General features: G+C 38.3%; 1 protein-coding gene across 2 annotated transcripts in view; it reads left to right on the plus strand.

Annotated features, from left to right (window-relative positions):
- The window catches only part of LOC127653050 (excitatory amino acid transporter 2-like), a 34492-nt gene extending 24289 nt beyond the window's left edge, over positions 1 to 10203 (plus strand). For both annotated transcript variants that reach the window (XM_052139554.1, XM_052139555.1), the window contains 3 exons: positions 4098 to 4232; positions 4726 to 5158; positions 6793 to 10203. In XM_052139554.1, the coding sequence (XP_051995514.1) occupies positions 4098 to 4232; positions 4726 to 5158; positions 6793 to 7008 (784 nt within the window). In that variant the 3' untranslated portion in view covers positions 7009 to 10203. The remainder of the gene's footprint in view (positions 1 to 4097; positions 4233 to 4725; positions 5159 to 6792) is intronic.
- The last annotated feature ends 2624 nt before the right edge of the window (positions 10204 to 12827 follow it).

The raw sequence follows: 12827 nt of genomic DNA on the forward strand, positions 1-12827 counted from the left end.
AATTGACTAGACATTTTATTTTTAAATCGACGTGGTCTCCAACGTCCGCAAGAGGGCGCAACAAATCAATATAAACTAATCAGCACCATGTTATAGCTAAAGTTTTTGCAAAGAACATACTGTATCTGGCTGTTCAGAAAAGTGCGTTAAGTGATCAGTCAAACGATTTAGCTCATAAAAGTATAGCCAGTAAAGAAACGCTTAAATAGATTGTTCTATGTTAACTATACTGGCGCCGTAGTGCTACCGTGGATTCAAGCTGGCATTTAGTGTTTTTCATTAAATACAGTTGTATGTACATACTTAAAGGGTAACTAAACCCCTGCTCAGAGTCTGACTCCACCCACTAGCAATATTTGAAAAATGCTCGAAAAGTGGGCACACCCCAGCGGGGATAGAGGGACGAACCGAGGGCGGGGCTGAGCGGGGGTGGGGGGGGGGGGGGGTGCACCTGAGACTCGTAGTGACAGATTAATTGACAGCTGCTGTCAGACTCTAAAATGGAGAGTGACTGGAGTGACGCAAGTTTGCCACGGAGCGGTCTTTTGAAGTCGAGGACCTTTCTCCCCCACCTTCACCTGAAGTGGAGGAGGGTGAATTGTCAGGGCCGGAGCCATATCAATTCGAGCCGCTGGCTCAAACTGCGGTTTTAACTCCCTGTTGAGCATCCGAGTGCACATTCACCTTCACTCGCGTGCAGGAAAACAAACGAAACGCTGTTCAGTGATGTTTATCCTTTTAGCAGGATTTTTATTTAGCAAGCTTCACTTGAACATAACATCAGTTAGCTGTTCTCTCAAATTAGAAGAATGTGACGTAAAGCGTAACGTCATCAGGTACAAAACCGTATACCTCCAAATAAAACTATACAGGTAGTCAGTACCGTAATACAATGTATAAGGGTGCAATACGTTTAACACTCCCGCATCGCGAACGCGCTTTTGTCGACCCCAGAGGATTAACTTTAGCCTAACCATAAATTGTGATTCAAATATATATGATCACTCACCTCAAGACTCCGCTGCGGTGGAGTCCATGCAGGAGGAGCAGCGTTTGGCACTGCGTCGCTTTTCAGCGCAAGCTGTTTGGAGAAGCCCATTTTCACCTCCATTGCGTTGGAGAAGTAATCCCACGTAAAATGCAGTTTGCACACTCCTCCAGCTCTAGGCGGGAACTCTCGGTCTTCCAGAACAAGGACGTGCAACCCCTGGCGCCTAATTTCCAAGTCTGCTGGAAAGCTATACAGTCCAGCAGTGCTGTTGCAACCAGCAACACTACACCTACGTACCATCCTGACCACTGTACTAAATACAGATAATCTACGCTAACTTGAAGCTATCCTAACTGACGCAATACTATGCTACTAACTAACTATGCTTCTAACAATACTACACTAACAAATATGCTAATTAACTACCTAGGCTACACGAAATAATCTAAATAACTATATAAATGCTATGCTAAATAGATGCTAAAATACTCTATCCTGATCGTTTTCAATACTCGCAATTCCAACTCCTGACTCGCTACAGTGGTTTTGACGAAACGAGATGGTTTTAATACTGCCATGGGCGTGGTAGCTCGTACCAAGGGCGTGGTGAGTTGGAACCTGCTTACGTCAGCTATCACCGCTTACGTCACGAAGTACCGCAAACAGCCAATAGGAAAATTCAACTGCAGTAGTCACCGTTCAACCTGAAGAGGGCAGCACTCAGACGTTTTTACACCATATATTGTAGAATTAAAACAATATACACAAATGTCAAAAAAAAATTACTTGAATCAATGACCAGTACTAATAAAGCCCCATTCTTACAGATCATTAACTAAAAAAAGTTGGTTTAGGGTTTAGTTACCCTTTAATGAGTATGAAGCGAGATGCTCATAAGAGAAAGCCATAGCAATGTCAAAGACACGACTGCAAAAGAACTCCACCTAAAGGGCAGTTCACTCCGAATGCATCCATTTTTTTCAGTGTGAGCATGCACTAGCATCTCGTTTAGGACTGATGCACTTTTTTTCTCGAGAAAACTGTGTCTGTTTTAGCCCAAGAATGTAATTACTCTGAAAGGCCCATAAAGTCATCCTCAATGTTTGGTACACATTCAAAATTCTAATGCTTATTTTAGCATTCAAATCTGCATTTTTATCTTAAATTCGATGAATATTCAAATTCGCAGGAACATAAGCTTATCCATATTTAATGACTGCAAATTTGTAATGCTTGCAGGGTGCTTGATATGAATGTTTTAGGAAAGACTATTTAATTCCTTTTTAATCCATTTAAAAAAAAAAGAAAAGATAATGCCACTTTTTGTTTCTTCTGAACATTTGGCTCCATGTTCTCTACTACAAAGTACTTTAATTGGAAACAAGAGTTGGACATGGAGTTGGTTTTGATTTTCTGCTATGGGTGATGTTCAAAGTGAAACCATTGAAAATGAGTAAACTACAGCTGAGATTTATGAGGAACTTGTCACACAGCCTTGGAGATGTGACGTACAAGTCAAATGCTTTACTGTAATTTACTATCTTTTTTTTTCATGCATAATTACTAAACGCTATATTTTCCATCTTATTTCTCCTTTTGTCATTGCTATCCTTCTTTTTTCTATTTGTTGTCCAACTTTTCCCTTCTTTTTATTTCTTTTTCTGTTTCACCCTTGTTTCACACTTTAAAAATATTTTGTCAGGTAACCTAAAATGTGCTTAATGTTGTAACATAAAAATTAACTAATCAAAAATAAAATGTAATATGACTGAATCGACCTGACAAAATTAATACAATTTACAGACAAATCAGAAGTGTTCCATTTTAATAATCTTTTAAAAATGTTGCTTTCAATCAGTAAAAACATCAAACTGATCAAATAGCCATGTGTCATATGTTGATATGTTGAAAGAATACAACCAGCCTATTTGTTTTACTCACAGATTATATTACATGTAAACAGGTGTTGTTTATATGCTGCTTTTTTGGTTATAACTTAAATAACAAAATGACACATGCCACTCTTAGAGAAGGCAATTATCTTTCAAATGAGCCCACACACAACAATGTTGGCTGCATAGATCATTACATAATCCACACAAAGCACCATGTGCACACAGCACATAATGTGCTATCTGGCTAAAAACACATTAGCTTTCCTGGATCAGATGACTACATCAGAAATTATGTTGTATGCTTTCCAGTATCATGGAATGCTAAACCAATCGTATTAGGATTCAGATCGCTGCAACCAAAAGTGGAAGTCGTCCGAAAATAGGCAGAGAGGATTTTTCACTGTAATTACATGGCCACCAGGAGATGGCACCAAATACATGACACAGACTCAGTGATAGCTTAAATGACACAGAATGGAACTGAATGAGAGCTCATTACTCATGCCTGCATGCTTTGGAGAGAAAGTATACCTTTAGTCATTGTTGTATTTGCATGTGTAATTAGTTATTGAGCACAAGTGTTATGTTTAATTTGTTTGGAGAGGCTTTTGGACACTAGAATAGATCATTTTTGTAATGTATAACTTTTGATTGCTTTGTCAACACTAAATTTTACTCAGTTACAGTTGACATGATTGGTAACAAAACGAGAGCAGTTTTTCAGAGCTACATTATGAGATATATATACTGTAATGTCAAATCAGAAAAATACGAAAAAAAGGCAATTTTTGTCTCAAGGGTTTTTGTGGTTTTTCAGCAGCTTCTTAGACTGAGAATTTATCATAATTGATATCATTAAAAAAATTGACATTTTTTCTTTAAAATTATAGCAAACACTTGACCGTCCTTGTGTGTGTGTGTGTGTGTGTGTGTGTGTGTGTGTGTGTGTGTGTGTGTGTGTGTGTGTGTGTGTGTGTGTGTGTGTGTGTGTTTTGGCCAAGTTATAAGCCTTTCCTTTGGGTTATGCCACCAAAAAAGGAAGTCTTTAAACCACCCAGGTGGATAGCTCCTTGGATAACAGCTACACGTTTTACATTTTTACAGTGTACACTTGATTGTGTCTGTTTCACTGCCCACCCATACTGTCTCAGTATTCTTCTTTGTCTCTTTCTATAATAGGGTAATATCTTGCTTCCTCTCTTTCTCTGTAGTATGACAGCAACCTTGGCCAGTGTGGGAGCAGCCAGTATTCCCAGTGCAGGTCTGGTCACAATGTTGCTAATCCTGACTGCTGTGGGCCTTCCAACTCAAGACATCAGCCTGCTTGTCGCTGTTGATTGGCTTCTGTGAGTTCTTATTCTGTTTTTGTTGTGCAAGCCCAATTGACTATTCCAGTCCTCAAATCTTATTGGATAATCAGCATTCTTAGAGCACGCTGTCAGTTGTTTGCTCAACATCATGCAACGGTTGATCCTGCTTTGGCTTTGTTGGAAGGAGCAATATAGACAAAATATCTGAACATTTTGTGTCTAAAGGGGCAAGTAACACTGTTAATGTTACTCGAAAATAACTTCTTGTTTACAGAACTGTTGTATAAAAGCAATATTACACAAGCAAGAGTAATTACCTGCCAAAATCACAGCTGGGTTAATAGTCAGTCCAACAACAGTCTTGCTTATGTGGTATTGCTTACATGTATCTTGATATGAGACTGCAGCAATCCTGACTATTGAGATACTCTATTCTGCGAAATATCTTCCTAACTGTCCGCATACACATAAACTACTTTTCTGGGCTGTTCTTTCTCAGCATTTAGAGCTGTGCTTTGTGTACCTTCAGTGACAGAATGCGCACCTCCATTAATGTGGTGGGGGACTCCTTCGGGGCAGGCATTGTGGACCACCTATCACGGGCAGAGCTAGCTGTGATTGATGGGGAAATTACCCTACCAGATGAGGAGTTCATGCCCCCTCCACCTCTCCTTACTGACATTGACTTTATAGACCCTCTCAAACCGCCTGAACTGCCCCCTCGCTCCCCACGTCCTCCCAAACTCAATCATCATGCTCCATCTCTAACCCCCTTGCAGTCTCAGTCATACTCCATCCCTCACTCACCCCGTTCCGTCCACTCTCCGTCACCTCACTCAGTCCGTTCCCCCTCCCCTCGTTCCGTGTGCTCTCACTCCCCAAGGCCTTTCCGAACACACTCCCCTCGTCTTTTATGCAGGACAGAACCTGGATACTGTGCCCTGCCAACTCACGACAACCAGGTGAGGTTTCATGTTATTGCTACCATTAGAAGGGTTCCTTTTCATTATTTTAAGTAGGTACGTAGATTTTAAAATCCCTGTTGATTATTTCCTTTTTCTGACATGTTTTATATTCTATGAGATCCTCAAATGAATATGACCACACACTTGTTTTTACTGTTTGCTGGTATTTCTGGGTTGTATTATAGATCCCATGAAATTGCTTGACAAGCACAGTTCTCTTTCATGTGTTGACGTATTTCCTATTGAAACAGGAACTTTGGAAGGGACATATCAACGGGCTCGTCACTTTTGTATAAACAGACTAATTAAACAGTGAATTCGGCAACAGCAGGTTGAAAGTTTTGTTTGCTAAAATCATTCTGCGTTTACCAAAAATCAAATCCCCCATTGGCCGAAACTGGATATTGTTGAACGTGAGCATGTGTGAGCACCATGTGACGAGGAGGGCGGCGGGACCGGGCTGGGAGGACACAAGGCCGGCCCTGAATCGGCCCAATCACCCGGGAGAGGGACAAAGACTAGCTGGAGGCACCAGTTCGAAAGAGAGAGTGAGACACACGGCCGCGCTGCATGTTTGGTCATCTTATTTTTTATGTAAAATGTTTTAAGATCATTTATAACATTAAAATTAATGTTGACTGTTTTGCCGGTTCCTGCCTCCTCCTTGACTGTCCTTTACCTCGTTACAGTCCATTTGTGGGTGAAATGTCCACATAATGCACTATAATATGCTATCTGGCAAAAAACACATTCGCTTTCCTGGATCAGAAAACTTCATCAGAAATGATGTAGTATGTTGTCCAGCATCATGGAACGCTAAATGTGTATTAGGATTTGGATCGCTGCAACTAGAGGTTGAAGTCATCCAAATATGGGCAGAGATGATTGTTCTCTCTAATTACCGGTACATATATGGCCACCAGGAGATGGCGCCAAGGACATGTTATGAAAAGCAAGTTCTATTTTTAGTTTTAAGTGATGTAATACAGGAATCTATATTTTATTAAATATAACTGTAAGTGGAGTAAAAAATGTATGTTTAATAAAATTAAAATTTCATGAAAAAATATTATTTCCAAGTTCCCTTGGGACCGTAATTCGGCAGTATGGGACTGATTTCAGGGTACATGAACTTTCAGGAGCTACATGTCGATTTTCTTTGTGATCATGTTGGTTTAAAATGGCTAATAGGATGTTGTTACGTTGCAGCCATGAAGCATGATTTGTTACTTACTAGCCGTGGTATTAGAGGTAGAGATATTTTCATTCTCATGAGCATTTGATTGGACAAAATCTGTGAAGTTCCGCATGAGTAATCAGTTTTCCATGTTCCTGGAAGAGAAATACTGAAAATTAAATGCAGATATCTGTTAAAGGTTAATTTTGTCAATGTTTAGGAGTACACTAGCATATAGGTGGCCTAAAAGCAAGTACACATAGACTAAAAGCCACAAAACTTACATTAACATCACTTTAAGTCTGAAAATATTTTAAATATTCAATATTCCATATTTTGATGTTTTTGATTTGGACTGAGTGTAATAGCCATTGCTTCTCCATAGAGCCTGTTACAGTATATTTATGTATATAAATCAAAACTCCCTGACACTCATAATCTAATTATTCTGCAGATTTCCACACTCCCAAGAGGCTTCCGAGAGAGAGACAAAGAACGGGAAAGAGGCAGAGAAAGGTTGAGACAACGTGAACGAGAACAGGATAAAGGCAGTGAGACAGAGGAGGATGAAGAGAGAGAAATAATGGTGGATGAGGGAAGTGATGGAGAGGAAAGCGATGACACAGCGTATGACAGACGCCACACCATCCCACCTTGTGATCTGCCCTAAACAAGAACTGACAAAGCTTTACCGCATTTTCATAATACCCCTTCCGAATTTCAGTACTCACCTTTCTGAATGAAAGACTTGTTTCCAGCTAGCTGATTTGCTTTCATTTATTGTCGTATGATTTGCTTTTACTGGATTGGAGTAAAAAAAAGTAGCATTGATCGTTTATTGCACTTGTTCTACCAGTCTTAATTTTATTTTGTTTTTTAATTTTCTCTCATATAATTTATGTAGGTTACTGGGCTACATATGTTACTGTAGCTCATCCACCTCAAGATTTGATGTGTTATTCTGCTCTCTACAATTGTGAGTGGTAATCTGAGTTACCGTAGCTTTTCTGTCAGCTCAAACCAGTCTGGCCATTCTCCGTTGACTTCCGTGTTTTCCATCCGGAGAACTGCCACTGCTACAATTTGTAACACTGGATTGTACTAAACTCAAGACTGTAAAACTGAAACGGATTTATTCGCTTAATGAAAGCAATAGCCTTGACTCATTTTATCTGCCTTACTTAGTTTGTGTAAATGTTTACTGCCAGTCAGGGCTGGACTGGTAATCTGGCATACTGGGCATTTTCCCGGTGGGCCAACGCACTTTGGGGCCAATCAGGGGCGGACTGGCCATCGGGAGGACCGAGCGGGCCGGTGGGTCGGCCGTGAAACATGCCGGATGGACCGCGATAAGCAAAAATGACAGAAACCACAAAAGCGGACCACAAAATGACAGAAAATGACAGTGAAGTGTTGGGCCAGCTGCCATGTAAAATCCTTGGCCGATTTCTCTTCCCAGTCCAGCCCTGCTGCTAGTGCAACATAAACAAAGAAATTACAAGAGTTAGTTCAAGTGAGTTAAAGCAATTGGTTTCTATAAACAACTTAAAGTTTCAAATCTCATGTTGTAATATTCTTTGGATTGGGTTTTCCATGTTAGGTGTTTCTGTTGACAAGGACGTCACAAGCTATTGTGAGTAACATGAGGAAGTTACTTCTCATAACCTACATGTTCTTTCCAGTTTGCATATCTTAAAAATAAGAGTCATATAAAGTACTGTGCAAAGGTTTTAGGCACTTGTGAAAAACTTACAAAGTGAGGAAATAGTTTTCATTGATCAATTAACGTCATACAAAGTCCAGTAAACAAAAAAAAAGCTAAATCAATATTTGTTGTGAACACTTTTACCGTCAAAACAGCAACAATTCTCCTACTTACACCTGGACACAATTTTTCTTGATTGTTGGCAGATAGAATGTTCCAAACTTCTTGGAGAATTTACCACCGTTCTTTTAATTATTTAGGCTGTCTTTTCAATCCCAGACTAACCCGATGTTCAGTGGGGTTCTATGAGGTCCATGCCATATGTTATTCTATTCTATTTACAAAAGGAATGTTTGGGAGTATAAAAAGAATATTTCCTATTGACACACTAAAGTAGCAGAAATAAATAACCATCTTAAGACAAATGTTTTTGTGAAAAAAGAAAAGACTTTTGCACAGTACTGTATATGAAATTACTTGTAAGTAAAAATTTATCAATAGACTGTTTAGAATAGTGTTTAGACAGACTTATCACATTAATGTTACCATGCCAAGTGCACAGACCGTACATAGTAAATTACTTTTATACAGTCTGTCTTCTCAAAAGTTGTCCACTTTCATGGCATGTGGTAGTGTAAAATAGCAAAAGCTATTAACAACTATATATATATATATGTATGGATATGTATATATGTGTGTGTGTATATATATATATATATAATACATGTATATACATGTGTGTATATATATGGGGCTATAGTTTTACATATTTTTATCTGAGATCCAGTCTATTATAAAGCTTTCCGTGGAGAAGAAAATCACATATCTTAATTTTTTCCCCCAGACTTTTGAGTAAGTCTCCTGCTTTTCATATTTTTTTACCCCTTCTGATAAAGACCCTAGTAATCTTATATGTGTCTCCTTTGGAGTTGCAGAAGAGATCTGAACAATTTAAAGATTATTCAGAATTTCCAAAAAGTCAACAGGCAAGCATCTTAATATGATATTTCACTTTGAACACTTCCAAGACAATACTGTCTGATCTATGCTATCAATAATAATTTTATAGTTATATATACTCTATACACTCACTGAGCACTTTATTAGGAACATTATGGTCTTCTGCTGTTGTAGCTCATCCGCCTCAAGGTTTGACGTGTTATTCTGCTCTCTACAATTGTGAGTGTTTTTCTGAGTTACCGTAGCCTTTCTGTCAGCTCAAACCAGTCTGGCCATTCTCCATGTTTCCATCCGCAGAACTGCCACTCACTGGATGTTTTTTTATTTTTGGCACCATTCGGAGTAAACTAGTGTGAAAATCCCAGGAGATCAACAGTTACAGAAATATTCAAACCAGCCCATCTGTCACCAACAGTCATGCCACAGTTGAAATCACTGAGATAAAAAATGTTTCCCAATTCTGATGGTTGATGTGAAAATTAACTGAAGCTCCTGACCCGTATCTGCTTGTTTTATTCATTGCACTGCTGCCACACATTTGGCTGATTAGTTAATTGCATGAATAAGTAGGTGTCCAGGTGTTCCTAATAAAGTGATCAGTGAGTGTATATCTTACTGTACGTCAACATGTCTCATTAGTTTCGATTTGTATTTCTCCAAATTTTATTAGAAACTTCTAAGACCAAGTTGATATTTTAGCACAACTGAGATATCTGGATTGAAGTCTCTGGAGCCATAAAAGTGCAATCACTGAGCAATAAATATTTCCTTTGGTTTCTTTAGTTTAAAAAATGACTTTGCTGTTAATATTGTTGTTATTTGCTAAGGATTATCTTTATTGTCAAGTGTTTGCAATGTTGTACTCAAAACTAGTTAATTTTTAGGTTGGAGTTTGCGTTTTGTTTTGTCTGACATGTATTTATCGCGTTATTATGGTACGGTGGATTTTAATTAGGTTTTCCTTTTAATTGTGTCTCTGAAACTCCTTTTGATTCCAACTCACAGTCTCTCTTTGTCCCTCTGAATTAAAATTACCACATTAGCTACTGTTTGAGATGTATGTAATAAAATCTTAACAATTTATGAAATCATGTGAGTGGTTTTAATGTCTGTAGTGTAAGAGGTAACTACTGTATCCCTTTGCATTTGTAAAAAAATATAAGTGGATTTTAATGCAAGGTATGTTTAAATCCTGTGTTATTCTAGCCCTGTGTACTTTGACATTAAAGTGTGATATTTTAAGACAGTGGTGGACAAATGAAATCACTGGATGCAGAAATGTACACTTGCACAATAATGAGACAAAGACACCACAAGACTTAATCCGCTCAAAGAAGAGAGAGGGATAGTGAAAGATGGGATAGAACAGCAGATGGCCAGAAAGACGTCAATCCTCATTCTTCCCAGGACAACAGTGATGCAGGAGGGAGATGATTACAAAGGACACTGACGTTATTGTGGGGACCCTAGATGTCAGAGAGATATAGAAGGAAATGCTTAAGGGCAGTGTAAGATGTGGAATGAAAATAGGGATGATGGGCAATAGCAGGAATAATGAGTGTCTTTGAGGGCTTGGATTCTGACTTGAACTCACCTGTGAAGGTTAATTACTGTATAGCTCAAAGTTTACAGTCCTTAATAATTCACAGAGCTGTAACAATTATCGACAGACCAAACTTTAGGGGTTATGCCTGTGTCTGTATGAGTGTTAGCAAGTGTGTCTTGTTTAATTGGAGTGGTCATACACACCTTTATTTGTTTGTAAAAACAAAAAAAACGATTTTAACTTGATCTCACACTGCCCTCTATAGGTGAGGCAGTTGTAGTGCCGTGTACGCAAGCACTGTTCACCCCTTGGTGAGACACCACAGATGAGCAATTAAATCCCATGAGGTCATTTTATGACCTCTCATCTGTTCCATATTTAAACTGCCATTTCCACTCTAATTTCCTCTCAATGTTAGGAATATAACAAACACACCTAATATTGAATAAACAGTGATCAATGCATCACGCTGTGTAATCTGAAAAACAGTGCAAAATACGTATTTCCCCTCTTGATCCCAAAGTCGCAGGCCTCTTGTTCTCTGAGATCAATGGCATGACTGGCATAACTGAGCAGTGTATGAGTTTTACCATCAGTTTATCCTTGTTTGTTTCCTGAAAACAAGCTTATCATTTTTCCTTTTCGTAGGCTACTTGAGTGACTCATGGATTCTCTCTCATAGATACCATATAAATATGAGTTTAAAGCTACTATGTATCATGTTTAGACAATCCTATGTAGAGGCATCACTTCATGCTTAAGTCTTTGCACATTCTGCAGCTCTGCTTCTCAGTTTGAATTAGCATTCAATATTTCTGACTGGTTTAAGGTTTATTAGCATAGTGTAGTGCAGATATTAGCATTAGAGCAAAGTTTTTTTTCTTGTTTTTGAGGAGGGAGGGGGTTATATACATTTGGATCCTCTTATATTTGAGGATTTATTTTTAAACCTTTGGATACTGTCCATTGTATTTAGTATTTATACAAGGTTTATGTATTTTATTACAGTGTAGTGCAGTTATTAGCATCAGAGCAAGGATTTATTTTCTTTGTTTTTAGGGGGTATACCTTTGGAAGCCGTCATTTGTAATGATGCCCGCACGTTCAGCTCAGTCTATCATGCATTTAGCCTATTTTTACATTTTTCTTGTGCTGTTTCCCCCTCTCCACTGGTGTATCGATGTTCCTGCACAGAGTGTACTTGTGCCTTTCAGCACTCAGGTCAGGGAACGTCTGCTCTACACAGGTAATGAACTCTTTGCTTATTGATTTTACACTGCTTTTTCCTGCAGGAAAAAGTGGTAGCTTGCAATTGGTGCCTCAAGAATTTATTTCTACTTGATTTAACCCATAAAAAAAAAGTTTAGATTAAATTATCTTTTTGAATTCAAACCAGTTATTTACATTTTTCAGTCACCTCACAACAGATTTTTAATAGTGTGTTGTCACAGATTGGTTTCTTTTACTTTTTATAACTTCAATGTTAGAATTTAGATTTTATGATACACTTTTCATTTTAATGTGGGCATCTCTCACTTGTGCTACTTTAACCCATCAACACTCTTTCCTTCCAGCACTACCTTGCCAGTTTTTCTAATATTTTCAGCTTCACTTTGTTTTGAGGACCTCAAAACAAATGGTCCTAATTTAACATTGCATGAAATGTCACGTCTTGGAATCATACCTCAAATATCAAAGTCCCTTAAACATCTTTGGATTCAAAATACATACAATTAAGATTTGAAGTGTTTCTAAATGTCTAAAGACAAAATTGAAGCTGCATGGAGGATAACCCTTGCATGGGAACCAGTGTCAGAAGGGGTAGCAATATTTGCTATCTGGATTTGAATTTTTAGAGGCATTTCTCTAAATTTTAAGAGGGCAGTTTTTTCCTAACCATAAAGATATACTGTGCATCCTTTATTTAATCAATTCATTAACAAATGGTTAATGATGGTTGCGGCGTAGTAGGCTAAAGCGCATAACTGTTAATCAGAAGGTCGCTGGTTCGATCCCCGCAGCCACTACCATTGTGTCCTTGAGCAAGGCACTTAACTCCAGGTTGCTCCAGGAGGATTGTACTCTGTAATAAGGGCTCTGTAAGTCACTTTGGATAAGAGCGTCTGCCAAATGCATAAATGTAAATTTAAACAAATTAATATACCTGAAAAATGAAATTTAGAATGTATTACCTCTCTCACCCATAAAATTAACCTAATCAGTCTGTCTAGAAAAGAATATTCAGAGTATTAATAGAATATTAACTAGGAAATTAATA

This window comes from Xyrauchen texanus, chromosome 12, assembly GCF_025860055.1.
Source record: "Xyrauchen texanus isolate HMW12.3.18 chromosome 12, RBS_HiC_50CHRs, whole genome shotgun sequence".
Classification (NCBI taxonomy): domain Eukaryota; kingdom Metazoa; phylum Chordata; class Actinopteri; order Cypriniformes; family Catostomidae; genus Xyrauchen; species Xyrauchen texanus.